Source organism: Ursus maritimus, unplaced genomic scaffold (genome assembly GCF_017311325.1).
Source record: "Ursus maritimus isolate PB19 unplaced genomic scaffold, ASM1731132v1 scaffold_29, whole genome shotgun sequence".
Lineage (NCBI taxonomy): Eukaryota > Metazoa > Chordata > Mammalia > Carnivora > Ursidae > Ursus > Ursus maritimus.
The window spans coordinates 3,622,885-3,648,921 of record NW_024425452.1 but is presented as its reverse complement, the minus strand read 5'-3'; the positions used below and the strand labels follow the sequence as shown (position 1 = coordinate 3,648,921).

Below are 26,037 nucleotides of genomic sequence, written 5' to 3'. Positions count from 1 at the left end.
CGTGCTAGTTTGAAGCTACCTTTTAGAGTCAATGTTGGGGAACTTCAGAAGTGCTAAGTGGCTACAGGTGACCTTAGCTTTCACTGTACCAGAAATACCTATCCTCAGAATGACAGCAGGTACGACTTGGGATAGAGCTAAGGAAACTCAGAAGGCAGCATAACATCCACTTTACAAGGAGAGCATAACTGTATAAAACTGTGTCTTTATTTGCATACTTTAATCTCAACAAAATAAACAAAACCACAATACACATCCAAACCCCTTGTCAAATATCAGAAGGGATAGGGCTTGAGGGCCTTCTTTCCTGCCTCAAAGACAGGAGAAGGGAAAAAAAAAAATCACTAGACATCGGCAGAGGGAACCAGGTGAACCAGGGCCACTCAGGGCTGCTGGGGAGCCAGGGGGACACTATACAGCGGGCACAAGGTCCGCAGGTAGGACTAATCTACTTCTTCCATGCGAGAGGCATCCTCATCACCCTCAAGGGGGGGGATCTCATCAGGAACAGCAGCACTGGGTTCCTCTGCTGTCACTTCGTCTTCATCAATGCCTGGAAGTAGAAAAAAATGGCACATGAACTTTGATCCAACTAAATCAAAATTTGTCCCTGTGAGACCAGCTCCCCGGTTCCTTGCCCCGCCCTCTGGTAACAAAGGTACTCACCCAGGCCTAGCTTGATCATGCGGTAGATGCGGTTGGAGTGAGTCTGGGGATCCTCGAGTGAGAAGCCAGAAGACAGCAGAGCCGTTTCAAAGAGCAGCACCACCAGGTCCTTGACAGCCTTGTCGTTCTTGTCCGCCTCCGCCTTCTGCCTCAGTGTCTCCACGATGGGGTGGTCAGGATTGATCTCCAGGTGCTTCTTGGCCATCATATAGCCCATCGTAGAGTTGTCCCGAAGGGCCTGGGCTTTCATGATCCGCTCCATGTTGGCCGTCCAGCCATAGGTGCTAGTCACAATGCAGCAGGGTGAAGACACTAACCTGTTGGAGATTGTCACCTGTGGACAGCCACAAAAACTTACGTTGATAGGAAATCAGGTTACCATTTCCAGGCTTAAATGACCGTATGTTAATTTCTATTCTCTGAAGAAACTCAAGCAAAGCTGAAACCTTTGTCCAATATTACAGATATACCAACCTTAAGTTAAACCTGCCTGGTTTAGACAAGCTCTAAACCAACGAGGCTACTTACAACTACTCATTGCGTAGCGCCCCGAGATTAGGAGGGAAGCAGCCCTAAAAGCACTTGTTTACAAAATACATCCTAGGTCCCAGAATTGTTTACCTTCTCAACTTTCTTATCCAAGATTTCTTTCATGAGTTTGCAGAGGTTCTCAAACTTGGCCTTGCTCTCCTCCATCTTCTTCTTCTCCTCCTCATCCTCAGGCAGCTCTAGGCCCTCCTTGGTAACCGAGACCAGACTCTTCCCATCAAACTCCTTGAGCTGCTGCACGCAGTACTCGTCGATGGGCTCCGTCATATACACGACCTCGAAGCCCCGCTTCCGCACTCGCTCCACGAACGCAGAGTTGGCAACCTGCTCCTTGCTCTCACCTGTAGGGTTATTGAATGTGACTCAGGTCAGAATGTCAGTTCCCAGGGATGCCCAAATGCCCTCCCTACCCTCCTCACACCCGAGAGGCTTTGATCAGACCCAGGCTCCAACGCACCAGTGATGTAATAGATGGACTTCTGGGTCTCCTTCATGCGGGACACATACTCGGACAGAGACGTCATCTCATCCCCAGACTGGGACGTGTGGTAGCGCAGCAGCTCAGAGAGGCGGCGCCGGTTGGTGGAGTCCTCATGGATTCCAAGCTTCGAGGGCGGGAAAAAAACAATTTTACCTGTAAATAATCTGTTACCCTCTATGTGAATGAAAAATAACCGTCCACCATAAGTTTTAAGTAACTGTTTTGCGTCTCTACCTTAAGGTTTTTAGAGAACGCCTCATAGAATTTCTTATAGTTCTCTTTGTCTTCTGCCAGTTCAGAGAAGAGCTCAAGGCACTTCTTCACGATATTTTTGCGAATGACTTTCAAGATTTTGCTCTGCTGGAGCATTTCTCGGGAGATGTTCAGGGGCAGGTCCTCGGAGTCAACCACACCACGGATGAAGTCTGCAATCAACCAGGGAGAAAGAGAGTTAAAAATACACAGGGCAGGGACACCTGGTGGCTGTTAGTTAAGCATCTGCCTTCAGCTCAGGTCATGATCCCAGGGTCCTGGGACAGAGTCCTGCATTGGGCTCCCTGCTCAGTGGGGAGCCTACTGCTCCCCGTTTGTGTTCATGTGCTCTCTCAAATACATAAAATATTTAAAAAAATAAATAAAAATAGGAGTATCTAAATTCAATAGGACCCATTTTCTCACCAAACCTTCATTTGCCATGTTATCTACAATAAAGACTTCATTTTCAAAAAACCCCCCCAAAACCAAAAAAACCCCAAGACCTCCCTTTCTTGAGAATGCTGAGGGGGCTTCAACGGCCTGTGCCCAGCTACATGAGACCAGGCCCGCACTCACTGAGATACTCTGGTATCAGCTCATCACAGCTGTCCATGATGAACACACGGCGCACGTAGAGCTTGATGTTGTTCTTTTTCTTCTTGTTCTCAAAGAGGTCAAAAGGAGCCCGACGGGGGATGAACAGCAGTGCCCTGAATTCCAGCTGACCTTCTACAGAGAAGTGCTGAAAAAAAAAATCCAAGACGAACCAATAGTATACTTCAAGACAGAGGTGTTTATTCCCAACATCACTTCAATGAACAGTTTAGAACAAAGACCTTCCCCAAGAACCAAGGATAAAAGAGATGCCCTAGGACAGCTGTTGAGCAAATTTAGCTCTCACACCCTGAATTAAGCTAAACTGGGACAGCTGTGTCTAACCCTTCGAGCAATGAGAAAACAATACCATCAAGAACCTGCCATGCAGACAAAGTGAGGTCACTGGGAAGGATGTCCTTTCTTCACCCTGGGTCACCAGTAGGTGAATGGACACGGCTCCGTGGCACTCAGTTCCCACCTACCGACCAGGTGGGCAAGTTCCACTTGTCCACCACCAGCAGCACCCTTCTGCCTGTTTCTCTTATTGGGTCCACATGGAAGGCTTCTCACCTTGACCGCCAAGTGGTCTTCCCAGTCATTAGTAAGGCTCTTGTAAAACTCTCCATATTCCTCCTGGGTAATGTCATCAGGGTTTCTGGTCCAAATGGGCTTGGTCTTGTTCAGTTCTTCCTGATCAATATATTTCTCCTTAATCTTCTTTGTTTTCTTTTTCTTGTCCTTCCCACTATCATCCTCCTCATCTGAGCCCACATCTTCAATCTTGGGCTTCTCTTCATCATCTTTATCTTCTTCCTCTTTCTCCCCTTTCTCCTCCTCTGCCTCATCATCACTGATTTCTTTCTCTCGCTCCTTCTCCAACTGAAAGTACAAAACACCCGTAGTTTCAGAATACAGAACACCGAAACACCAGGGCCCATCCCCTTCTCCTGAGCAGCAGACATGGTATGTGTGAGGATCGCCAGCCCACACTCACATAAAGGGTGATGGGATAACCTATGAACTGCGAGTGCTTCTTCACCACTTCTTTGACACGTCTCTCCTCTAAATATTCTGTCTGGTCTTCTTTAAGATGGAGGATCACTTTAGTACCCCGGCCAATGGGCTCACCTAGGAAAAGTCAATTACGATACAGTAGGGACAGAAAATGAAATACAGAACTGTAACGAAAAAACTACTTTACAAAGAACATGCTTAAGATCTCTATTACAGATTTCCCCAGAATTCTAGACCAGACAACTTAACCAGAAAGTCAACTTACCATGGTCTGCACGAACGGTGAAGGAGCCCCCAGCAGAAGACTCCCAGGCATACTGCTCATCATCATTGTGCTTTGTGATAACAACCACCTTTTCTGCTACCAGGTAGGCAGAATAAAAGCCAACGCCAAATTGTCCAATCATGGAAATGTCTGCACCAGCCTGCCAAAAGTTTTTAAAGTCAAACGCTAGTTTAAAAAAACACAAAACAGCACACCAAACCAAAGAATATCCCCAAAAACGAACAGTGCGTGTCTAGCTAAAACACCACATACCTGAAGAGCCTCCATGAACGCCTTAGTTCCAGACTTCGCGATAGTTCCCAAATTATTTATGAGATCCGCTTTGGTCATACCAATGCCTGTGTCCACTAGAGTCAGGGTGCGTTCCTGGGGGTTGGGGATGATGTCAATTTTCAGCTCTTTACCGCTGTCCAACTTGGAGGGGTCTGTCAGGCTCTCATAGCGAATCTTGTCCAAGGCCTAAAAATACAAATTTCAATTTTACATTTCTGCTTCCCAAAGCTCATCTTGATCCAAAAGAAAACTTTTTCACGTCCAAGTAGCCTTAGTTGTGATTACCACCCCAACCTGAGGTTTAAGAATCACAGTTAGAATTACAATATTCCAACTATGCCCACAGAGTAAAGCAAACTCTTCTAAGAACAGTAGCAGTTTTATCCCCTCCAACGGCAGCCCCACAAAATGCCAAACCACTCTTCTCCCTTCTCCTGAATGCTGAAAACAAATACCACAAATGAAGGTACCCAAAGCACTCACATCAGAAGCATTACTGATCAACTCCCGAAGGAAAATTTCCTTGTTAGAATAGAAGGTATTGATGATGAGGGACATGAGTTGGGCAATTTCTGCCTGGAAGGCAAAAGTCTCCACCTCCTCCTCTCCATGGTGCACTTCCTCAGGCATCTAAAATAAGAACGGTCAAGAATTACAAAAGAACACCATGGCCCCATATTTAACACTCAAGTTCATCCCAGTCTCAATGAAAACTCAAAGAGATTTACTTCAAACTGCTTTGAGCTGGGTACTAAACATATTCCTGAAAGACTGTAAAACGTTTTCTTCAAAGATACCAGCCTATACCCTTACAAGGAACCCAATTTAGAAAGAAAAATTCAAAAAGCTTCTTTAACACAATATACAATGTCAAATGTTTCGGAAAGGTATCTTGGAGTCTAAACACTTTAAATGGTCCATGGGACCCAACAGCCTCATCATCACTGGGTAGCTTGTTGGACATGCAGTTCGGGGCTCCAACACAAAAAGGGCTCCAGGCATTTGAAGGAGAAAACCACTGACTGCAGTTCTGTTACCTTTTTTGGTAGGAAAAACAGTAGCCCAAAGTGACTGATTTCATGTTAAAAGAGGAATAATTGGGAACTGGCTCTCCCACTGGGTATCTCCCACAAGCACATGTGGGATTGCTGCCTCAGGGCACAGGAGGATTACCCCTGAGACCGGTGGATACCCGCCCTAGAAGCTACTAAGACAAAGAGCCGAGAAAAGCAAAAGCTCCACCGTGACCCCCTGAACACACGTGACTACAATACAGGACCAAACCAAACCCAACTAAGATGGTGGCTGTAGTCCGCCGGGCAGACCCTCGTCACTGCCGGACATGCGTCGGCCAGGGCCACGCGAGGAGGGGGCGCCACCGCGCAGCCTCCCTTCGCCCCAGCATCCGGGCACCAGGGCGGGGCGCCGGGCTCCAGAAGCTTCCAGAACAATCTCAGCTCTCTGGGAGGGGCGGGGGAGGAAAGGGCCCATGAATCTTCCAGAGCCTGCCCCCTCTTCTTCCCTCCCCCACACTGACACTGCAGGAAAGATCTGGAAGAAGGGAGAAAGCACCATGGGCCAGAGCCAGCCGTAAACGTTCCTCACCGAAAAACCTCACAGAAAAGAACCGAAAACACTTGAAAAACGCTTCCCACAGGGCAGATGCCAAAGCCAGGCCAACACCAGGCTGTGCTGAGTCACGTCCAGCGCGCACACCCACCACCCTTGGGGACTCTCCGGCGCCCCGTAGCCGCGTCCGGAAGTGGAGAGGCAAACATGGCAGCGTCCCGGACCGGCGCGGACACCACGTGCAGCTGCCCACTACCCCAAGCCCACTTCGCGGCCCATCTCCCCCACCGCTAGTCGCCGCCCCGGGGAAGCCCCCCCACCCACACACGGATTTAAAAATAAGCCTAACTCGCGAACCCCCTCCCTCAAACGAAATTTGGAGTCGTCCTATTCCAGGGGCCGCTCCAACACAACAAAATCTAGGCTTTGATAAGGACACGAGGAACGAAAGCAACTCAAAAGACCATTCCAGGAACAAAAATCTGAATGGAACTCCAATCTTACCTTAAAGGAAAAAAGCAGTAAGCACTACAGACCACGGTGCGTACGGCCTGCGTCTGCCTACGACTCCGCAAAGGGACTGCGCGGGGGTGACTCAAGAGAGCAGCTGTGCGCCCCCAACCGCTCTATATACGGCGAAGCACAGCCCAGCTGCCCGCCCCCGAATCCCTCCGCCTTAAAGGAGGCTGCCTGTCAGCCCCGCACCTGCCGCTGCCCGCCCACCTTGACGTCATGGACCAAAATAGGGGAGGGGGCGGGGAAGGGCGGGAGCAGCAGCTCTCAGTCTCCGCCTTAAGAGCACACGCAAGTATTCCTTTTTGTGGCCACATCTCCACAATTCCAAGGCATGATCCCTCTCCAAGAGCTAAAGATTGGAAATGCTCGTATGTCATAAACGGGGGATATAGGGGCGCGGATGCCACTGACCTTCCTATAAACCTGTGAGGCAGGCACCTCCAAACCCAAGAGTCCTGTCCTGGAGGAACATCTAAAAAGGTGGAGGGCAGAGATAGAAGCGGCCAACCACTCCGACCTCGGCTCCCAGGTTCGACTTTTTTGCTACAATCTGCCCTACGCACTCCTACAGCCCTGATAAGGGGAAAGGGTTTTCTTTAGGGACGGTGCGAAATTCTAGGTCTAACTTAAGGCAGCCCCCGGATCCCCGCCCTCCCTGAGGCAGGAGGAAGAGTCAGGGCTTTGCAGCGGGGCGTGGCTCCGGCTGGGGGAAGGGCGCCGGCCTGGGCTGGCAGGGGGACTCTTTGCCTGCGCCCAGCGGAAGGAGCGACGACGGCGGTACTGCGATTACTTCCAGCAGCTTCCAGACCCGCCTTGGCGGCCCCGCCCCTGCCCCGCCCCTTTCCTCCAGGCCCCGCCCCGCCTTCTGCGGCCTGGGCCGTCTCTGCAGCTGCTGTGTTACCCATGCGACTCTGCCGGGGTCCCCGGGGAGGAGCAGGTGGGCTCTCCCAATCCTGTTTATCCTAGGAAGCGGCGGGACCCTGTTTTCCACCTACCAGGCCCAGCTAGCTTGGCACTCCCTCGGGAGTGGGACGGAGCATAAAGGAAATGATTGACCCCCCCCCTTCCCTATCAATCACACGGCCCTGGGCTGTAGGGGCGGTTGTGCCGGCGCCGCCTTCAGAGAACAGAGACTGGGGATGCGTTCGCCACCGCGGGGGGATGGGAAGGGGGACCCCTCCCCGGGGGACCCCTCCCCAACTCCTGCAGTCTCCCACGTGTGTAGAACACTGAGACATGAGTCTCCCTTGCGTGAGCACATCGAGCCATTTCTCAGTCTGGTTTCATTTTTTTTTCGCCCTTTTCGCTCCTGCAGCTGCCAGACCGGAGGAGGAGGGGGTCTCCAGGGACCCCTGCAGAGTGGCAGGGAGTCGCTTGAAGACGTTGGCCAGAGGGCAGCCCGCTGCAGTCTGCCAGAGGTTGAGCTGTGGCGCCGGAGCTCCCAAGCCCCCACACCCTTAGCCTGCCCAAAGAGCTTTGGGACGCCATACCTCACTTGGCTCTGCCCCTATTGCGTGCCTTCCTGGAGGGGAAGCTGTCCTTGTCTATCCAAGGCCGCCATCTAGGAATCCTGTCGGACCCACAGCCCCTCCGGAAGAGAATGGCCACTTCCTGCTCTGTGACCTTGTAGATGTCCATCAGCTGCCTTCCTGGCCCACAGTGTCCTCCACTGGAATGCTGGGGAGGGGTTTCCCCCAAAAAACCACCACCACCCCTAGTCCTTCTTCAACAGCCCTGGTGCCCCCATCTTCCTTCCTTTGTATTTTCTTTATTCATGTGTTAAATTCCAGAGAACAAAGGACCCTCCCTTTCCTTATCTTTGCCCCACACTCCAGACCTCATCATCCCGCTGCCACCACAATTTCATTTCTCCTTACTCTTCTGTTCCCCTTCCTATGGTGTGTGAAAAACCTGATACTGGAAGTTAATGAGCTTGGGAAGGGTGCTGTTACCAGGAATCTCCCAGGGTTTCTGTTTCTGATCAAAATCTCAAAGGAAGTGTGTCATCCCTCAACATACCCTCTCTCCCTCTGGGCAGAAGGGGTCTAACAAATTAAAAATCTCCCTAGTTCACAAAGAGCATTCACACCATTCCACGGTCCTGTGAAGTGGTGAAAGTGAGTCTCCACAGTCTAGCAACTGGGACAGCAAGGCTTCAGTGAGATCAGTCAGCTCAAAGCCTTTGTTGCACCAACCGTTGCTCCTTGCTCCAGAAATGGAGTGGAGATGCTGTCTCTCCCCCCAGGTCCCAAGTCCAGGGCAGAGCAGAAGTCACTCCTGGTCATCAGTCTTAGGATCAGAGACCTTTCAGGGGTCTTCTAATGGGAAGCTTTCACATCTTGTACTAGCACAGAAATTCTACCTCCTCTTCTGGAAGCCTTCTCCCACTCATTGACACTCACTTAAGCCCCCACAGTAAGTGCCTGGGAATGCAAAAATGCATAAACAAGATGGAGCTTTCAGCCCACAAGGGGCTGCTGCAGGACAGGCGTGAATCACAGCAACGTGGGAGAATTATCAGAGACTCCCAGCTCAGCCTGAGCAAGGGGGCAGGCTTACGGCTAAGGCTAGCCAGCCCATGGCACAGATCTATTCCCAGAAGAGGGAAAAGCATGGAAAGGCACCGCCCTGACAGAAGGGCCATAGCCTAGGAGCCCCAGAGGGAGGCAGAGGCGCTGAAAGTGACCCTGCTGGCAGGGTTCGGGTCACCAAGGGCCACAAATGCCATGCCAAGGCGTCCTGACCTTAACTTAGAGTGAGGGAAGCCACTGAAGGCTATTAAAAACAGCTTAAACCCCCTAGATCTCCAGAATCCTATTTCCGGCAGCACTTGGAATGCTCACTGTTCCCAAGATACCCTTTGTTCCTGACCAGGCCGCAAAGACCCAACTCAGCCTTCTGTTGTTGGAGGGTAGCCAGATGAAGCAAGAACTGACAAACTGTGGCCTGCAGCTGGTGGGCCTGTCGCTTGTTTTTATATAGCTTATGGGGAAGAATGTTTTTCACATTTTTTACACTGTTGAAAAAATCAAGAGAAAGAAAATATTTTGGCATGTGAAAAGTACATGAAATTTGAATTTGTGTTCATAGAGCTTCACTGAAACATAGCCCCGCTTGCTTGCTTCCATGTTGTCTTTGGCTCATTTTATGCTGCAGTGGCAGAGCTGATAGCGCCACAGAGACCAGGTAGCTTGCGCAGTCTGAAATATGTAGTCTCTCACCTTGTACAGGGAAGACTTACCCCTGATCTAGCTAAAGCAGAGCGAAGTCTTGGAGCACAGACTCAGGGGCTGCTCAGCTGGGAATTCTTCTAATGAGGCTGCACCACTGACCCTTTAAGGGGATCAGGAAGGCTGCCAAGGTAAGAGGCAATGGATGAATAAAGCAGCCCAAAGCATGAGGACCTCAGGGATTGTGTAAGCATGGGGAGTAGCTCTGGATCCTTGACTCTTGGAACACGCACCCTTCCCACGCTCAGTGGCTGCCAGATGGGTCCTGTCTGTTCCGGTTCTACCCGGCTCCATGAGGCTTATATCTCTGACCTCCGTGGGGAATACCTGGCACTGACATCCTCACAGGCCGATGGACTTGATGTTCAGAGAGGTTGGACAATTGAGCCAGTCTGCATGGCCAGCCTGGGCTCCAGCTCTGCCTCAGTTTCCACATTCAGTTGGGACATGAGACATTTCTTTCACAACTTTCACTCACTTCATTGTTAGTACTGTACTTTTTGTTTTTGATGCAATGGCAATTTTCCTTCATTTTAGGTTACCTGAAGACTTTGGAAAGCAATTGACTTTTGTTTATTGGTCCCACAACTTGGCAAACTACCTTATTATTCTAATTTGTTTTTTGTGTTTTAGGTACAACCCTATCTATCATCTGAGAACAATGACAGTTTGGTTTCTCACTTTTTTTTTTTTTTAAAGATTTTATTTATTTATTTGACAGAGGGAGACAGCCAGCGAGAGAGGGAACACAAGCAGGGGGAGTGGGAGAGGAAGAAGCAGGCTCCCAGCGGAGGAGCCTGATGTGGGGCTCGATCCCAGAACGCCGGGATCACGCCCTGAGCCGAAGGCAGACGCTTTACGACTGCGCCACCCAGGCGCCCCAGTTTCTCACTTTCTAATCCTTGTATTTCTTATTTCTTGTTACGCTGCACCAGCCAGGACCTGCAAGTCGGCTTCTCCCTGTGCCCCTCACCCTACTTGTGCTCTCTCAAGCTCTCTCTCTCTCAAATAAATAAAATCTTTTTAAAAAAGTATTCATTTCCAATTATTTTTATATTATCTTTTTAAAAAAGATTTTATTTATTTGTTTGACACAGAGAGAGAACAAGCAGGGGGAGCTGCAGAGGGAGAGGGAGAAGCAGGCTCCCCACTGAGAAGGAAGCCCGATATGGGGCTCGATCCCAGGACCCCGGGATCATGACCCGAGCCAAAGGCAGATGCTTAACAGACTGAGCCACCCAGGCGCCCCTATATTATCTTTTAATTACGTTATAGACATACAATGCAATGTGTTTAATACTGGCTCTTTTGTATTTTAGACTTCTTTTGTAACCTAGGATGTGGTTAATATGTGAAAAGTTTCCATAAATGCTTGAGAAAAATATATATTATTTAGTTATTGCATAAAAGTTTAAATATATTAAATCTATTAAGTCAAGCCAGTTAATTGTGATGCTCAAAGAAACAGAAAAAAACACATGGGGACTCCACGGGACACAGCTTGGAGAAGGCAAAAGCTGAAAGTGGGAAGATCACACCGGGGTAGGGAAGAGGCACGGTGTTCACCTTTTCTGTGGCAGAACGATGGAACATGAGGCCTGAAGGCAGGGGAGGAGGACCACTCTGCGTTGGAAGGGACCAAGGGTCTGTTTTAGGCATGTTATGGGGCACCAAAGAGAGAATTTTTTTTTTTTAAGATTTTATTTATTTATTCGACAGAGAGAGAGACAGCCAGTGAGAGAGGGAACACAAGCAGGGGGAGTGTGAGAGGAAGAAGCAGGCTCCCAGCAGAGGAGCCCGATGTGGGGCTCGATCCCAGGACCCCGGGACCACGCCCGAGCCGAAGGCAGACGCCTAACGACTGAGCCACCCAGGCGCCCCCAAAGAAAGAATGTTCAGGAGACAGAGACTGATGGCTGAAGTCATGGACAAGAACTACTTTTCTCAGGGAGGAGTAGTGAAAAGGCCAGAGTTATGATCTAAGCCGTGTGTGTATATATATATATATATATATATATATATATATAGTATCTATTTATACACATATGAGTGTGTCTTGACTCTCTGAAGGCATAGTATTAGTGACCTAAGACGGGGTGTGACTGAGTCCTGCCTGTCATTGTCAACTCAGCTCTAAATTGTCCTGCTCCTGCCATGACGTCCACCAGGTGTCCCTTCGTGTCTTGTGTATTGTTCAGTGTTCCCAGGTCCACCTAAGGTAAAACTTAACGCCAAATCAGTTCAGCCCAGAGTAAATTACTGGCAGGGGAAGGGGTGGGGGGTGGGGGGGTTCTACCACAAACAACCCTGACCTACTTAACTACTCTGCTTGCCACCTGACTCGCCCCAGGCACAAGTCACTGCCCAATGTACAGTTCTCACCTGACTGGATTTCTGGGCCCCGTGCCTGCCTGGTCCACCTGCACCCAGATAAGGGACTGGCAGGGCTGTGGTAGTGCTACTGGGTGCTGAGGAACTCACAAACAGGAGGGACTAGGGTTAGACATCAGGAAGGACTTTGCTACTTTCACCTGAGGAGGATCACATGGGAGTTCCAGATCCTGGGAGGCTTGGGATCCTTGGGTATATGACAAGAGAACTCTCTGCAACGTTTTGAAGGCTAGGGAGGAATGTATACCGGGCTTGCGTTATGGTGTCACACACAGGAGGCCTTGTATCTCTCTCCCCTTCACTATCTGGGAATTCTCCCATCTCTCCGAGTCCATCTATCTCTCTGCTTATCTGATGGGTAGAGAGAGACAGGCAGAGACTTGTATTTACCCGGTGTTTTGCGGTTTACAAAATATTTTTCCATCCTTCAACCATTCCAGCTTCAGTTTTCTGGAGTGCAATGGGCAGCACCGCATAGGGTTACTGGGAGACGGGGGGCCACTAGATACTGAGGCTGGACCAGAGTGGTAGGTGAAAGCGAGTTGTTACTACCTCGGTCCGGAGTTTCATAGCCCAAAGAAAGGCAGCGCGAGTGTGCCTACCCTTGCTTTACAGACGAGCGGCTCCGAGATGGAAAATGCCTCGTTCAAGGTCACCCAGGCTTAAGGGGCAGCGCAGGTGGCCTCAAGACGCCTAATCCGGTCTCCCACTCGGCAGGGGTCAGGTGTGAACGGCCGCGCAGCACGCGGGACAGGTGACGTCACCACCCCCGCCGCCGCCGCCGCCGTGGGGCGGGGCTAACCAGACCCCACCCACCCCGGCTCCCGTGGTCCCGCCCCCCGCGCCCAGCCATGGTCGGGTTCGGTTCTGACAGTTCTGGGCTGTCAATCGCTAACCTGGGACCCGCGGGGCGGCTGGCACTGGAAGTGGCTACTGTGGGGGAAAATGAGGTCTGGTTCTCCAAGGCTCCGGGGACTGAAGCTGGGGAGAGGAGCAGCGAGCCGCTTACATGGGGGACGGGGAGCGCACTAGGCCGCGGCCCATCCTAATTGATTCTTGGTGCCACGTGTCTCTAGGGTAATCATTTCTTGCATCCAGGCTCTCCCGCAGACTCCCTAAATCACCTTAGCCAAGTCCACATATATAGGTCACCCCGTTTGAAGAAGGACTTGGGCCGGGAGGATGGGACTTGCCCGGGGTCACACAGCTGGTACTTGGCAGGCCCGAGATGGAATCCTAGGCTCTGAATCGGAACCCACCCCATAGACAGGTCCTGGAGAGGTCCCCCGCTTTGTGGGGTCCTGCTGACTCATTTGGCAGTTGCCCTGTAGTCTGGGGCCAGAATGCCAACTGGCTCATTGACAGCAAGCACCAGGGCTGCCAAAGCTATAGAGGGCTCTCAGTGAGCACCTCCCCTCTTCGAGGGGTCTTGTGCAGGAGCTAGGAGCCCAGCTAGGGTACTGCACTGCTGGGTTGGGGAGGGGGGACGCGGGTTGTATTCATGTGAGGTGCCCATCTCCACACCCACTGCCAGCTTGCCCTGGAGACCGGATGGGCCTCACTGCCAGATCTACCGGCTGGCTGACTTCCCTCAGCCTACCACTCTTTCTGCGTGTCAAGACTCCGGGTTTCAGGCAGAGCCTGCTGGCCAGAAGGCACGGCTATCTCTTTAAAATGATTCTGCATTTCTCTGCTCATATCCATTTTGAATCATTATCATAGTTTAACATTCTGAGTATTTGTTTTCCGCATAACTGGAGTTTTCCCTGCAAGCCCCCCACCCATGATACTGACCTCACCATGCTCCTTCCATATTCACCTCAAAGAACAGATACAGATGTGTTCCAGTTCTTGTTATACCAGTGGCTTGACTTCTATCTTTTTAAGGATTACTGGTGATTTTACTGGGGCTCTTAAGCTTCTCAAATGTTTAGAGCCCCAACAAGTCATCCATGTAACGCTAAACACAAGGGAAATGTCTGTGTTGCAGTGGTAACCACCCCAGGGAGGCCAGCGGCTAAATGCACAGACTGATGCTTCAGGCAGAAATGTCACACGGAAGGAAGGAGATGACCAGCACAGGTCACGCAGAGTCCGTGATAGCCAGCTGATTCTCCTGCTCAGCCCTTCCCCACCTTACAGGAAGCAGAGCTCGGGGGAAAGTAGAGGCCTGTCTCCTACTGGTGGTGTTGCCTTCAGAGCACCTACCGGGGTCAGGAGCCATCACTGTGCTTGGGCGGGCGGCAGACCCGGGAGCTACATTTTCTTGCCCTCACTGCTCGTCTTTAGGTGAAGACTTGAGGTCGGGAGAATAGAAACCGAGGGTGAGACTGCCCATTTTCGGCGTTTGCGTTAGAAACATTTTTGGAAAAGATATTCTAGTAATTTCCCTCCAACAGCTATTTGAGTACAGAAAGAAGGAAAAGTGATGTGATAATCTGTTTTTTCCCTCTGTCAAATCGTTGCTGGGGTCGAGACCAACCTACTTAACGCCATCTCTAGCCCTTGAGCACAGGCAATGAAATGAGCGCCACCACACAGCTGGAGTCAGGTGGACAATGTCGTGAGCACCCCTGGGAGCCGGGTAAGGCACTTGCAGCCGAAGGAGGGAAAACACGAATAGCATGTAGACCCTATCTCGAAAACCGGGAGTTCTGTCTGGTAGCCGGAGGACGGTGAAGGCATGATGAACGTTGGGTCACCAAGTTACAAAAGCCCTGCGGTGCAGAAGGGGAAGGGATTGCGTAAACTGGCTGCCATTGTTGGCAGGGGAGGGAAATCAGGAAATGCTCAGCGTACCCTGGAGAGTATTCGTTTGGTTTTGGCCCATTCTGTGGCCATGTGCGGGATGGACTGAAGGACACCTGGACTGGAGGCCTGAAAGAGCAGGCGGAAGGCAGTTGGAGGGAACCCAGGGAAGAAACAGAGTCCCTGAGGGGCTGCTGGTGCCAAGGAAGGAGCCCAACAGGACTCTCAGGCTGGGGTACCACGGGAAGGTCAAGACGGGGCTGAGGGAGAGAAGGCGAAAAGCACGGGTTTATTTCTGCCTCAGTGCCAAAGGGCAACGGCAAAGACTGGGACATACTCCGGGAACCCCTGCTTTTGAATCTGACAGGAAAGGGGTACCTTATTTTCCGCCGGCCTCGGATATATACCTTGGTTTGAAGTGTACCCTTGGAGCCCACGGACTCCAGTTCTCCGTACAATGCTACGCTTAACTACCCCCTGAGAACTTCAGAGCTCATCAAACAGCCTTAAAAATGTGCTAAGAGCTCTTAATGAGGCCTGAAGCCTTCAATTAAATTAAACTGAGAAACAAAAGCCCTCACAGAGGTGCCAATTTGTAGCTATCTGCGGGTCAGGGATTAGTGAGCCGTCTGGGCTGTAGCCAGAGTCAGCGTGTGGCCAGAACCCTGGTCCCACTTCCAGTCAGGAAGAGTCATTTCTACGAAGGGGGATCCAGCAGCACTCCCTCCGTGGAGGCCCCTTACAGTCCCACACCATCCCACCCCTCCCAAGGCGAGCTGGAGAAGAAAGGGGGAGGGGGGCCAGTTTCTATGGCAGGACACATAGGCCCCATGTTCCCCAGGTGTCAGGGCAGAGTGCCAGGTAGGGGACAGCGGTGGGGCTGCAGCCTCTTCTTGCCTGGGGGTGTGGGAGTGCAGCCAGGGGAGGGGATGTTCGTGGGGTGGGGGGAGTGGCCCGGGTTCACAGGTTTATTCCCGGGGCTGAGGACAGTGAGGGTGGCAGTGAAGACAAAAGAAAGACAAAGCACTATCTCTACCCCTAGTCCTGTGAAAGAAGGAATTGAGCCTCAAAGAAAAAAAATGGCCTTTTTCTGTCTCAGCCAGCAGTCTGGGTGTCCAGGCTCTAGGCCTGTCCCTCCTCTGGGGCCCCAGCAGGGGGCACTGCAGCCCCTCTGAGGCTAAGAAGACGCCACCACCCCCCTCACCTCCCCCCCACCATTGGACACAGGCCCAGTGCTGGCCAGGGCTCAGCTGGGTAATGCTCATCCCCCAGATTCAGGCTGCCATCCTGCTGCCCTCTCTAGGGCATGGAGCTGTGGTTGGAGGACACAGGGAGCCGTGGAAGAAAAAAAAAAAAGGTTTATTTTATCAGAGAGCCTCTGAAGGCACCTGGTTTCTGTTGAATATAAAAAAAAAAAAGGCAGTAAAATGGCAACTGTACAGAGTGCATGACTGGTAGGAACCAGGCAGGGGGAGCAGGGGAGGGACACAGAGATGTGGGGGGAGGAGGCACATGGGGGCAATATGGAAATATTATCAGATGGGACCTCAGACAGACAGTCCTGGCCCCTAGCCACTGCTGGTATATAGGCAGATGAACAGATGGACACACACGCATATACTCTCTCTCTCTCTCTCTCTCTCTCTCTCTCTCTCTCAGCCTAGCAGTCTCCGCTGCCCTGCTCAAGCAGGGATCAGTCAGGGCCAAGTGTGGGGAGGGGGGGCTGAAGAGGACTTGAGCAGAGGCAGAGCCGCATGCCCTCCCTATATTCTGACCCTCAGGCTCACAATGTCCCCACTGTCCATCCGTAGAGGCTCCCTCCTCGGGGCCTGGACACCCAGGCCCAGAACAGGCCGTGAGAAAGCAGAAGCTGGAGAAAAGAGCAAACCTCCAGACCACCCCTGCCCATCCCTGAAGGAGAAGAAAGGGCGCAGGAACAGGTGGTCAGTGCAGTCCTTCTATCCATCCATGGTCACACAATAGACCGGCACAGGAAGGAGAAGACAGCCCCCAGTGCCAGGCCCAGAGACAGAAAGAAGGCCATGATGGCTCCAGCCGTCTCTGCCTCAGCCGGCTTCACTTTCCTAAAGGCGGGAGGGCAAGGCTTCCTCAGAATTGCCCACACCCCAGCACCCCCAGCATCCCCCCTGCTGATGACCATCCTACTTTCCCACCTCCAGTCTGGCTTTTTTCCCTCTTGGGGGAATGTGTACTGGGACTCATGTCCCCCCTTCCCATGTTTCCACCTGGGGACCCTGGCTGCCCCACCGTCTACCACGACCCCTTCACCTACATGTCCCTCCAGGATCAGGGAGTCTCCTGTTGCCCTCTATTCCTCCACGGGGTGGCCACCACTGGAGCTCTAGACCCTGCCTAATGCCACCCAGGCTCCACTCACTTGGGCCCGAAGCACATGCAGAGACTGGCGAGGTAGCCATTGGAGAAGGCGAAGGCAGCCATGAAGATGATGAACCAGGCATCGTGCTCGAAGACCACGGTCAGGTAGCGGCGGGGCTGGACATTGCACAGCAGCAGCAGGGGCACAAACAACATCCGGGCCAGCACCAGGCTTGGCAGCCAGTGGCTGTCCTTCCCAGGCTACGGGGGAACAGGCGGCGCCTCAGCCTGGGCTGGCCCCCAGCGCTCCATTTGGGGCCCCTCAGGATCTGAACTGGATGTGGTTACCCTTGGGGCAGACTGATTGTGAGGGAGCATGGTTGAGCAATCGCGAGTGCTGGAAATGCTCTGCATCTTGACCTGGCTGGTGATTTTGCAGCGGTGCCTGTGCGCGCGCGCGTGTGGTCATTAAGCCGTACACTTGACACTTGTACAACTTACTATATGGAGATTATATCTTGGTTTTTTAAAAAAGCATGGTCCCTTGACCACCATACTTTCTTGGCTGAGCTCTTCCCTCGCACAGGGGCTGGGTGCCCACTTACCCATGTAAATACAGCCGTGAGGCTCCGGCCCAACCAGTCAAAGACATTGAAAGTCAAGAAACAAGACACGGGAATGAAGTAATCTCCTGGAAGAAGAGTCGAGTCAGGGCTGGTTATTAGGTCCAGAGAGACAGACTGAGCAACTCTAACCCTCAATGGGGCTCAGTTTCCCCAGGTATAAAATGGAGAAGATGCTTCCAGCCCGGGGAAGGGCAAATGGGCCAGGAGAGTTTAGCCGGGGAGACAGAAGCCCAGGCTCCCCCTCTCCCCCACTCCCAAACCTGCTCCAGCCCCGGTCTGCCCCTATCCTGGGAACCCACAGTGTCCTCACCCCAGGCACTGGTACCAGCGATGCTGGACTGGACCTCAGCGGTCACGGCTGGAAACACCCCAATGGTGACCATGAAGATGAAGCAGACAGAGAGAGCTGGGACTAAGATCTGGTGGAAAGGGACCCAGAACCATGTCTTCATGGCGGCTATGCAACAAGGAGCCCAGAATTCCCAACCCCTGGTGCGCGCGTGCACACACACACACACACACACACACACACACACGAGAATCCAGGGGAGTGGCCAGTCTCGGGCAGGAAAGGGAGCAGATGAACAGTGCACGGGCTGGGAAGGGCAAATGTAGGAGAAAAAGAGGGTAAGGGGCAGGAGGCAGAACACCCGTGCCCCCACATACACTTCTGAGGATGGATCGGATGGAGTGGCCTTGGTTGGCAGGCTGAGAGCTGGGGGCTGGAACTCTGGACTCCTCTTTGTTTGCTACTGGCTCCTCTCCTGGGGGGGGGGCGGGGTGACAGGTTGTGGGAGAATCAAGTTGTGGGGAGGACAGAACAAGAGATGACGCAAACATTCCCCCAAAAGGGCTGGGGTTGGTTGGGGGTGGACACCCCTTACCCGGGGCACAGCCACACCTTAACACCTAGCCCAGACCTCCCAGACCTGTAAATCGCGCAACACAGGTCCCAGGGGTCCGGACCTCTCCCAGGAGCCTCAGGTCCTATTACAAGAATCTGAAATTGCTTCCCATTGCCCTCAGACGTTCAAGGGCATCCAGCATCTCCCCTCATTTCACCTTTCCCAGCCTTTATTTCCTATTGCTCCCCTCACCCCAGCCCCAGTCCCTCTGGCTTCTGGCTTATCACTGCCAGCAAATAGGGTACACTCCTTCTTGCCCTCTCTGCCCAGGCCACCCTCTGCAGGCAGGTCACCCTTCACCTCAGCTTCTGCAGGTGATTCCGACCTTTACTGATGAGGTCCAGCTTGGTCTCCTGCTCCCCAGGCCCTTCAAGCTTGAACTGCTGGTAGTAGCGGTAGAATTCCTACCACGTGAGGGACACGGGGGAGGTGGGTTCAGAGGTGGAAGCTCCAGAACTCCCCCTACGTCAGGCTTGGGTCCCAGAACACCACTGGTCCGGAGCCCTGGACTGCCCAACCCCACCTCCACTCCGGCTTTCTGGCTTTTTCCACCTGCTTACCAGTCGGGGCAGGGCCAGGTAACAGACGATGGCCAAAACAATAACCACACAGGCGGTGATAAAGTAGCCGAAGGCACTTTCTGACAGCTCCGAGCCACCTGGGAGGAGCATGTGAGTGATCAGAGGCTCCGTCCGCTCCCTCCCCTCCCCCCACAACCCCAACAACCAGGCGGGCGGGCAGACAGGCGGCAGCACTTACTGGCAATGGCACAGATCATGGCCACGGAGGCAAAGAAGCCCGCCAGGCCCTGGCCACTCATGATGGGGGCAGTGTAGCTGGTGGGCAGGAGGCCAGCCAGACCGAACAGGCTGCCTTGCAGGATGGCGCCGAACGCTGGGGACACGAGGTGGGCGTCAGCAGGGGACAGGGAGCAGACTGGGACTTGCTTCCGCTGGGGGCGGCTGGGGGCCCGTGGGAAAACAGGTCCCAGTGGAGTCTTGACACCAAAGGGCCCTCTCTGCCCTGCCTCCCAGCCCTGGTCCATGCCTGCTCGGGCCGCTGGCGCCCTGACCGCCCACGGCATCCATTTATCCAGAGGGAGGAAGGGGCTCCGTTCCCGGCTGACTGTGGGTCTGAAGGAAGGGTGGGGGGATGTGGGAGGATCCCTGCCCCCTCCCAGCCCCGCTTACAGTTGATGAGAACGATCTTGATCATGGTGAGGACGAAGAAGGGCACGGCGTCCATCTGCACCTTCACCAGGACGGCAGTGATGAAGAACACCACCAGAATGGCCACCAGGGTGCCCAGGATCCGAACGGACTGGGGGATCCTGCCCAGAGGCCGGGGCAGTGAGGCCGGGCGCTCAGCCCAGGGAGAGCGAGAGGCAGCGAGGGGTCAGGCCGGGGCCCCGGGCGCTCACCTCTGGTGCAGGAAAGAGTTAAGGCAGGTGAAGAAGAGCAGGGGCAGCATGGCACACAACGTCATGACATTGTTGAAGACGGCACTGAGCGAGTTCCGCGCCGGGGAGGGCACTGTGGGGGTGGCTGAGGGCTGGATGTCCTTGCTCAGCTCGGCAGTGACCAAGGACATATTCTGGGACTCATCCAGGCGGTTTGTGAAATACTGTGGGGGTTGCAGACAGAAGCCTTGAGACATCTCTCCTGGAGCTCCCAAGTACACGGCCAGGCCCTATGTGCCCCCTGGAGCCCAGTCCCCCCAGTCTCACCCTAGTGGCTGTCATGAAAAAATTCCACGGGAGCAGCGTCCCCAGACCCAGCACGAAGAAGATAAGCCAGACGGCTTTGTACCTGAGGATGGGAGAGGAAAAAGGGGCCCAATGACCCACCATCCCACCCTCCTTCCCAGATCAAAACTAGAAGCTCCTCCCTCCCCAACTTTCGGGGTCTCCAGCTGTCGCAGGACACAGGCACCCGTGTTTATGTCCATGTGCCCAAGTCTTCCTATGGATTTATCTGGAAGGGAAAGCATCCTGGGATAGGGAAAAGGGCAGACAAGTCCCCCACGGGTGTGGGGGCAGGGGGAGGACCAGGCAGGGACACAGGACTGAAAGGCATGGCCAAAAAGACCTTGGTTCTCAGCCCCGAAGACTCGGGGGACCCTGCAGGCTTGGGAACCAGTGTGACCCACACATCCGGAGGTGGTTTTGGAAATCCTGCTAAAGGCTGGGGGTGGGTGGGGGAGCGAGAAAGCAAACAAAGTGACTCCCCCCCCACCGGGCAGGCTGGAAGTGATTATGCCGTCTGGGCAGGCACTGTGTGGCTCCCCAAAGAGGAGTCTGAGGTCAAGAAACTCCCAGACCACTCTGGACCTGGTGGGACAGCAGGGCGGGGTGACTTGGGGTGGCTGGGAAGTGAGCGAGTTGTTTTTTCCCCAGCCCAGACAAAACTAGCTTTGTAGGTCCCACCACACAGGGGAGGCCAGGCGGTGTTGGTTTCGGGCCACTGGACGTCATGCGGGCCGCAGAGAGTAAGTAGGTGCCGCCCCAGCTCCGGCCAGGGAATTGGCCCCGAGCCCCACACCTCAGGGCCTGTGTGGGATGGGCCGGCCTCCCCCAGGCAGCCCTGGGCCCTCCCAACATGGTCTCCCTCTCCCGATGTGTCCGCCATACCCTCCCCACAGCCAACGCCTGCTTTCTTCACAGCGTGGCAGGGACAAAGCCCAAGGCAGGGAAGAAACAGGTCTGGCCAGAGTGCAGGGCCCAGCCTCACACACAGGAAAGCCCAGGTGAGTGCCCCTGAGTGGGGAGGTCCAAGCCACTGCAACTGCAGCGCCCCCCACCGCCCCCCGGGTCTCATACACTTGCAACCTTGAAGAACACAACTAAGCTAAGGGCTTGATTCAGAGGCCCAGAATGAAGGGAGAAGCTCCTGGCCAAGGCTGCCCAGAATAGGTCAGAGCAGGGCTGGGCGAGGGCACCAAGGTGCATGGAGAAGGGAGAGGCGTTCAGAAAACAGCTACTGACGGTTCTGACAGGGCCGGCAGCCTGGGAATGGAGGAGACAGGGAGGGACCCAACCTGGGGCCTGTACTTACCAGGTCTCCTTAAATTCCCTCCCATCCAAATAAGCCCCACCTCGATTTCACAGGTGGGAAAACAGTCGCAGAGAGATTGAGCTACGTGCCCGAGGTGCCACCGCCAGAAGTGGCCTAGTTCTGTGGCCTTTTGGCACAGGAGGAAGATGGGATGAGCGGGGGCGAGGGGATGGGGTTGGGGGGCCTGGGTTGAAGGAATTTTGGACTGCAGCATGGCTTCGTCAACTAGCTTGGGTCCCAGACTCCTTGGAGAGCTTAAACCAAGCCACAGCCTCTTCCCCCACCTCCACCAAACACATATGTACCATCGTGGTGGTGGGTCTAACTTAAAGGAGTTTATAGATTCCAGGGGTGGGGAAGTGAGAGGAAGGTCAGCTCAAGGACCAGGGTGGGCCAGGGTCATCTGAGGCAGAGGCTCGAGGCCAGGCAGGAGGAAGAGGGCAGTTCTGCCAGATGTGCTCTGGAACGAGGGGTGCCGCCAAATATTTCCCCAGAGTGATGGGAGGAGGAGCTGGAAGCTGCTAGCTGGCGGGAGAGCAACAGTGGAAACACTGAGAGTCCAGGGAGGGGCTGCCACCACCCACCCATCCTGGCCCTCCCCACAGACACCCCAGCTAAGACACTCATGGCCCCCACCCCCCGGGCAGACCTGACTCACAGCTACTTTGCTGGAAGGCCGGTCAGCAGGGGAAACCCCAAATTCCAAAGGACACGGCACCCAGCCCCTTGCAGACCCACTTCCGCTCCCCTGGATCCCCAGCCCAGGTCCCCGTACCTGTCCTGAGGCTGGTGACTGGTTGTCATGGTGATGGCGTTCTCGGTTTTGCCTGGCTGAGTGCTCCCTCCTTCTGGCGCTTGCTGGGGGCAGAAGCAGCGTGAGGCCACGTCTTGGCCCTGCTTCCCCATAGGCCTCTTTAGGCTCTTGTGGGGTAGGCAGCGGGCAGGGCACACAGAGCGGGCAAGATGAAGAGTCCAGAAGGCCCCCCTCCCGGCCCTGCCCCTCGGGACTGCTCAATCTGACCCCTGTGGCCAGTGCTGTCGGCCCCTGCCCGCTCAGGCTCTACCTGGCTCCCAGCCTGGCCACCGCTATTTTTATCCGGCAGCTGAAGCACTTCGTAAGCTGGGAAACAGGAGAGTGGCGAGCAGGAGAGGAGGAGGAGGAAGTATGAGCGAGAGGGAGGGAAGGACTGGCAAAGAAGGAAGGGAAGAGGATGAGAGGGGTCAGGGACTGGACCGATAATGGGAGGGAAGGAGGGACTGGAGGAGGGAAACAGGAGTCAGAGAGAAGAAGAGGGCGAGGGGAGGGAGGAGGGAGGGCACAAAGCAAACAGATTCCCAGCAGCAGCAGCAGCAGCAGCAGCAGCAGCAAAAGCCACAGGGAAGAGGACTGAAGCCAGAGATGCCTCCCCCCACCGCACGCCCAGGTCCCTCTCTGCAAGTCTGACCTTCACACCCTCTGGGGGAGGGGGCCCTGCACTCATGGCAAGAGTGGGCCCTGGAGAGTCTGTCCCCTCCTGGAGGCACCCCAGACTCCAGCCTCTACGCTTGTGGCACTTTAATCTTCCTTTCCAGTCACTGCCCAAGGGTTTCCTAGTTCCTGGCCAGTTTTCTAGGAAAACACTTCACCATGATGTGGGGACGCAGCCCTTCCCACACCAAGCTTGCCCCTCCCCCGATCCCCAGTGCTGGCCTCAGGGTCACCCCATCCCCCCTCGGTTCCTCTCTGACTCACTCCCAGGCCCCTGTCCTCTTCCCCTTTCGGAGGGCAAACTTGAAGGGAAGGCTGGAGGAGTAGGGGCACAGGCCTGACCAAAAGCTCCTGCCTCCACCCTCAGTATCCCCCTCCTGCTTCCCGCTAGTGGAGGGGAGGCACCCTGGCATCCGATGAGGCATGGAAAGCCAGGCAGGCGTGTGCGGGCTCATCCCCCACGTGCGGGCCGAGCCCTGGAGCCAGGTCTGCTCTTTGGGGTGAGGACTGGCTTCCCCACCCATCTGGGCCCGGGCCTGGGCCAGCACTCACCGGATGCCCAGACTTGCCAGCAGAAGGGTCAGAGCGGAGGGGGCCTGGGCAGTCCCTGGGAGGTGGTCCTAGCTCAGGCTCTGGCAGCAGGCCTTGTCCATGGGCTCCCCCTGGGGAAGGGTCCAGAATGAATAAAGTGGCAGAGGGCGGATGGGGAGAGAACCCCGCAGGCCTTGCTGTGGGAGGGATTGGCCCCATTCTGAGAAGCCTCTTACACACAGACACACACAACCAGGAGATAAAAACTGCTTCTGTAGCTAGCCTGGCAGATAAGAGACACCGCGGTCTCGGTAGGGGAGCTGAGGGGGTGGGGCAGCTCACAGGTACAGCCAGTGCTCCAGGTCCCAGCCTGAGACAGGCAGATGCGGACACATACCAGACACACACCGCCAGGGACCCCCAACACCCTTAATGGGCTTTTCTACCCCTCCCCACAATTCCTTTCAACCCCTCCCTGGGTGAACTCCGAACTCTCCAAAGGCCTTCCTCAGCCCCCCAGCCCACACCTGGTTGCAGGGCTCTCGGGAGATGTAGGGCGGGGACACGAGGAGCACACCCACACGCCTCCAGATGGAGGCAGAGGGTGTCTCCCATTCATCTTTACAACAAATATTGACTGAGGACCTCTGCATGCTAGCCAGGCACTGTTCTAGGCACTGGGGACAGACAGAGTGGTGAACAACAGTTTTTATGTTTTCAAGAAGGATGGGGGCAAGAAGGCTCTACCCTGGGGGGTAGGCAGAGAAGGCTCAAGACTCAGATTTGCTATTAGGTAGCAGGGAGGGGAACTCCCAGCTTCACACCTCAGCACACCCTGTGCTCCACCCCGTGGCCCCCACAGGCAAGATTCCTGGCAGTAAAAAAAACCAGATGGGAGCTGGGGTGGTGAGAATAGAGTATCTCCCCTTCCTTAGTAATATCTGCCAGAGGCTGGGGCAAGTATTCATTTCTGCCCTCTCCCCCAGCTACCCTTCCACGTTCTGTTCATGTTCGCAGCCGTCCCCACCTCAGTCCTGGGCACAGTTCAACTCCAGGGGAGCCTCTCCTCCTGCCCACATCCTGACATTCAGCTGGCCAGCCCAGGTATTTGGTCTTGCCTGCCTTTGCCCAGAAGCAACCAGGGATTTGATACCAGCTCAGAGCATCTGGTGTCCCTGCAGCCATGCCCTGGCCTGCCAGGATGGAACCCTGAAAGTAACCACCACACCGAGCACCTCCCCACCCCCAGCACCTCTCATGCACCCCAGCTTCTAGACATACCTTTGCGGTAGCATCCTATTCTCTACTCCCTGGGGTGGTGTGTGGGGCCAGCCACTACCTGCAGATAGCCCCTCTTGCCCTCACAACCACCCATAAGCTAGTACTAAATTGTCTCCATTGAAGAGATGGAGGAGGCTGAGGTTCAGAGAGGTCGAGTCACTTGTCTAATGTCACAGAGCTAGTGAATGGGTGCACTGGAGTTCCAACTCAATGTGCAGCTTATTCTAGCCCCCTTCTGGGGTGGGGAGGTAGGTATAAAGGCTGCTTCCCAGCTAGCCTTGTATATTGGGAGATGAGGGGAAAAACAGGGTGGTGGCTGAGGTCATCTCCAGCCTGAAAAGAGCTTCAGGTGTAAGGCACCCCCCCCCCCAATAACACACACATCCTGGCACGGAGAACTCAACAGGCAGAAGGGCAAGTGGGACGTTACTGAGAGGAATGCGCAAAGGGGCCGCCGCAAGAAGGGTGAAAGGCAGGGCTGAGACCAGCCCTTACCCACCCCTGCTCCCGCTCCCCCGAAGGAAACCAGGGGTTCTGAGTTAAGGAAGGCTCCTCTCTGGGAGTAAATGAGGATGCGCCCAGGAAGGGGAGGCGAGGAACAGACAGCTCCTTCACCTTCAAGCTACGTGCCCTCATTACCATTCCCCCCACCCGGCGCAGTTACCGGCGCGGCCCCTCTTCTGCACCGACAAGATTCATCGAGATTACCCATCTACTCGCCCGCCCCTTGCGGAGGTCAGCTCGGCGACAGCCGGTTTCAGGCCCAGGAGCCAGGCCGCCCACGCCCCGCTCGGGTCGCGATCTCCGCAGAGTCCCCACGCGCCCCGGCCCCGGCGCGCCACGTGCAGCGCGGCTCCGCACGCTCTGCGCGGGGGAAGCGGGGCCCCCACGCGGCGCTCCCTCTGCGCGCCGCGTAGCTGCCAGGCCCGGCCTCCCTGCCCTCGTGGCGGCGGGAAGAGGCGCCTTCCGCGCCTGCAGCTCCCGGTCCCCTCGGCCCCCCGGCCCCTCGGCCCGGGCAGCACCTGCTAGGAAGGAGTCCTACCGCGCCGAGATCCGCGCGCCCTCTCGGCAGCTTCCCGCGCCCGCTCGAGCACATTCAAACCCGCCCTCCGCTGGGCCCGCCCCGGTCCGCGTCCGCAGCCCGCCCCCCCACACACCCGCCCGCGCCGCCGCGGCCCCGCCCCAGCTACTCCCCCCAAACAGCTCCGGACGCGAGCCCCCCCACCCTTCCCCGAGCCGCCGCGCTCGCGCCCCCCCCCCC

At 54.9% G+C, this 26,037-nt stretch overlaps 2 protein-coding genes across 5 annotated transcripts in view; both read right to left on the bottom strand.

The window, feature by feature from the left end:
• Nucleotides 1-189: 189 nt before the first annotated feature.
• Nucleotides 190-6,352, bottom strand: HSP90AB1 (heat shock protein 90 alpha family class B member 1). Its single transcript, XM_008691859.2, has 12 exons — nt 6,195-6,352; nt 4,605-4,751; nt 4,101-4,307; nt 3,828-3,987; nt 3,543-3,676; nt 3,119-3,427; nt 2,528-2,693; nt 1,931-2,121; nt 1,673-1,820; nt 1,288-1,556; nt 667-1,000; nt 190-553 (listed from the first exon to the last, which is right to left on the bottom strand). The coding sequence occupies exons 2-12, from the start codon at nt 4,749-4,751 to the stop codon at nt 444-446; spliced, it is 2,175 nt and encodes a 724-aa protein (XP_008690081.1). The 5' UTR covers nt 6,195-6,352; the 3' UTR covers nt 190-443.
• Nucleotides 6,353-15,918: 9,566 nt separating this feature from the next.
• SLC29A1 (solute carrier family 29 member 1 (Augustine blood group)) overlaps nt 15,919-26,037 on the bottom strand; it is a 13,346-nt gene continuing 3,227 nt past the window's right edge. The window contains exons 1-14 of one of the 4 annotated variants that reach the window (XM_040643535.1): nt 25,799-25,930; nt 23,517-23,626; nt 22,272-22,354; nt 20,170-20,251; nt 19,864-20,066; nt 19,634-19,773; nt 19,203-19,337; nt 19,004-19,101; nt 18,769-18,847; nt 18,205-18,302; nt 17,849-17,957; nt 17,518-17,603; nt 16,974-17,173; nt 15,919-16,659 (exon numbers count right to left, since the gene is read on the bottom strand). In XM_040643535.1, coding sequence (XP_040499469.1) covers nt 16,548-16,659; nt 16,974-17,173; nt 17,518-17,603; nt 17,849-17,957; nt 18,205-18,302; nt 18,769-18,847; nt 19,004-19,101; nt 19,203-19,337; nt 19,634-19,773; nt 19,864-20,066; nt 20,170-20,251; nt 22,272-22,300 — 1,371 coding nt within the window. In that variant the 5' untranslated portion in view covers nt 22,301-22,354; nt 23,517-23,626; nt 25,799-25,930 and the 3' untranslated portion in view covers nt 15,919-16,547. Of the gene's footprint in view, nt 16,660-16,973; nt 17,174-17,517; nt 17,604-17,848; nt 17,958-18,204; nt 18,303-18,768; nt 18,848-19,003; nt 19,102-19,202; nt 19,338-19,633; nt 19,774-19,863; nt 20,067-20,169; nt 20,252-22,271; nt 22,355-22,560; nt 22,710-22,941; nt 23,041-23,516; nt 23,627-25,798; nt 25,931-26,037 lie in introns of those variants that run through there. The other 3 variants (XM_040643534.1, XM_008691862.2, XM_008691863.2) reach the window with 3 other exon arrangements.

Bases quoted from the DNA above. Each gene is read 5' to 3' on its own strand.
- HSP90AB1 (XM_008691859.2), bottom strand. From the start codon at position 4,751: ATGCCTGAGGAAGTGCACCATGGAGAGGAGGAGGTGGAGACTTTTGCC. The intron at 4,308-4,604 runs GTGAGTGCTTTG...TTGTATTTTTAG, and splicing joins TGATCAGTAATGCTTCTGAT to GCCTTGGACAAGATTCGCTA. The intron at 3,428-3,542 runs GTGAGTGTGGGC...TTGTACTTTCAG, and splicing joins GTTATCCCATCACCCTTTAT to TTGGAGAAGGAGCGAGAGAA.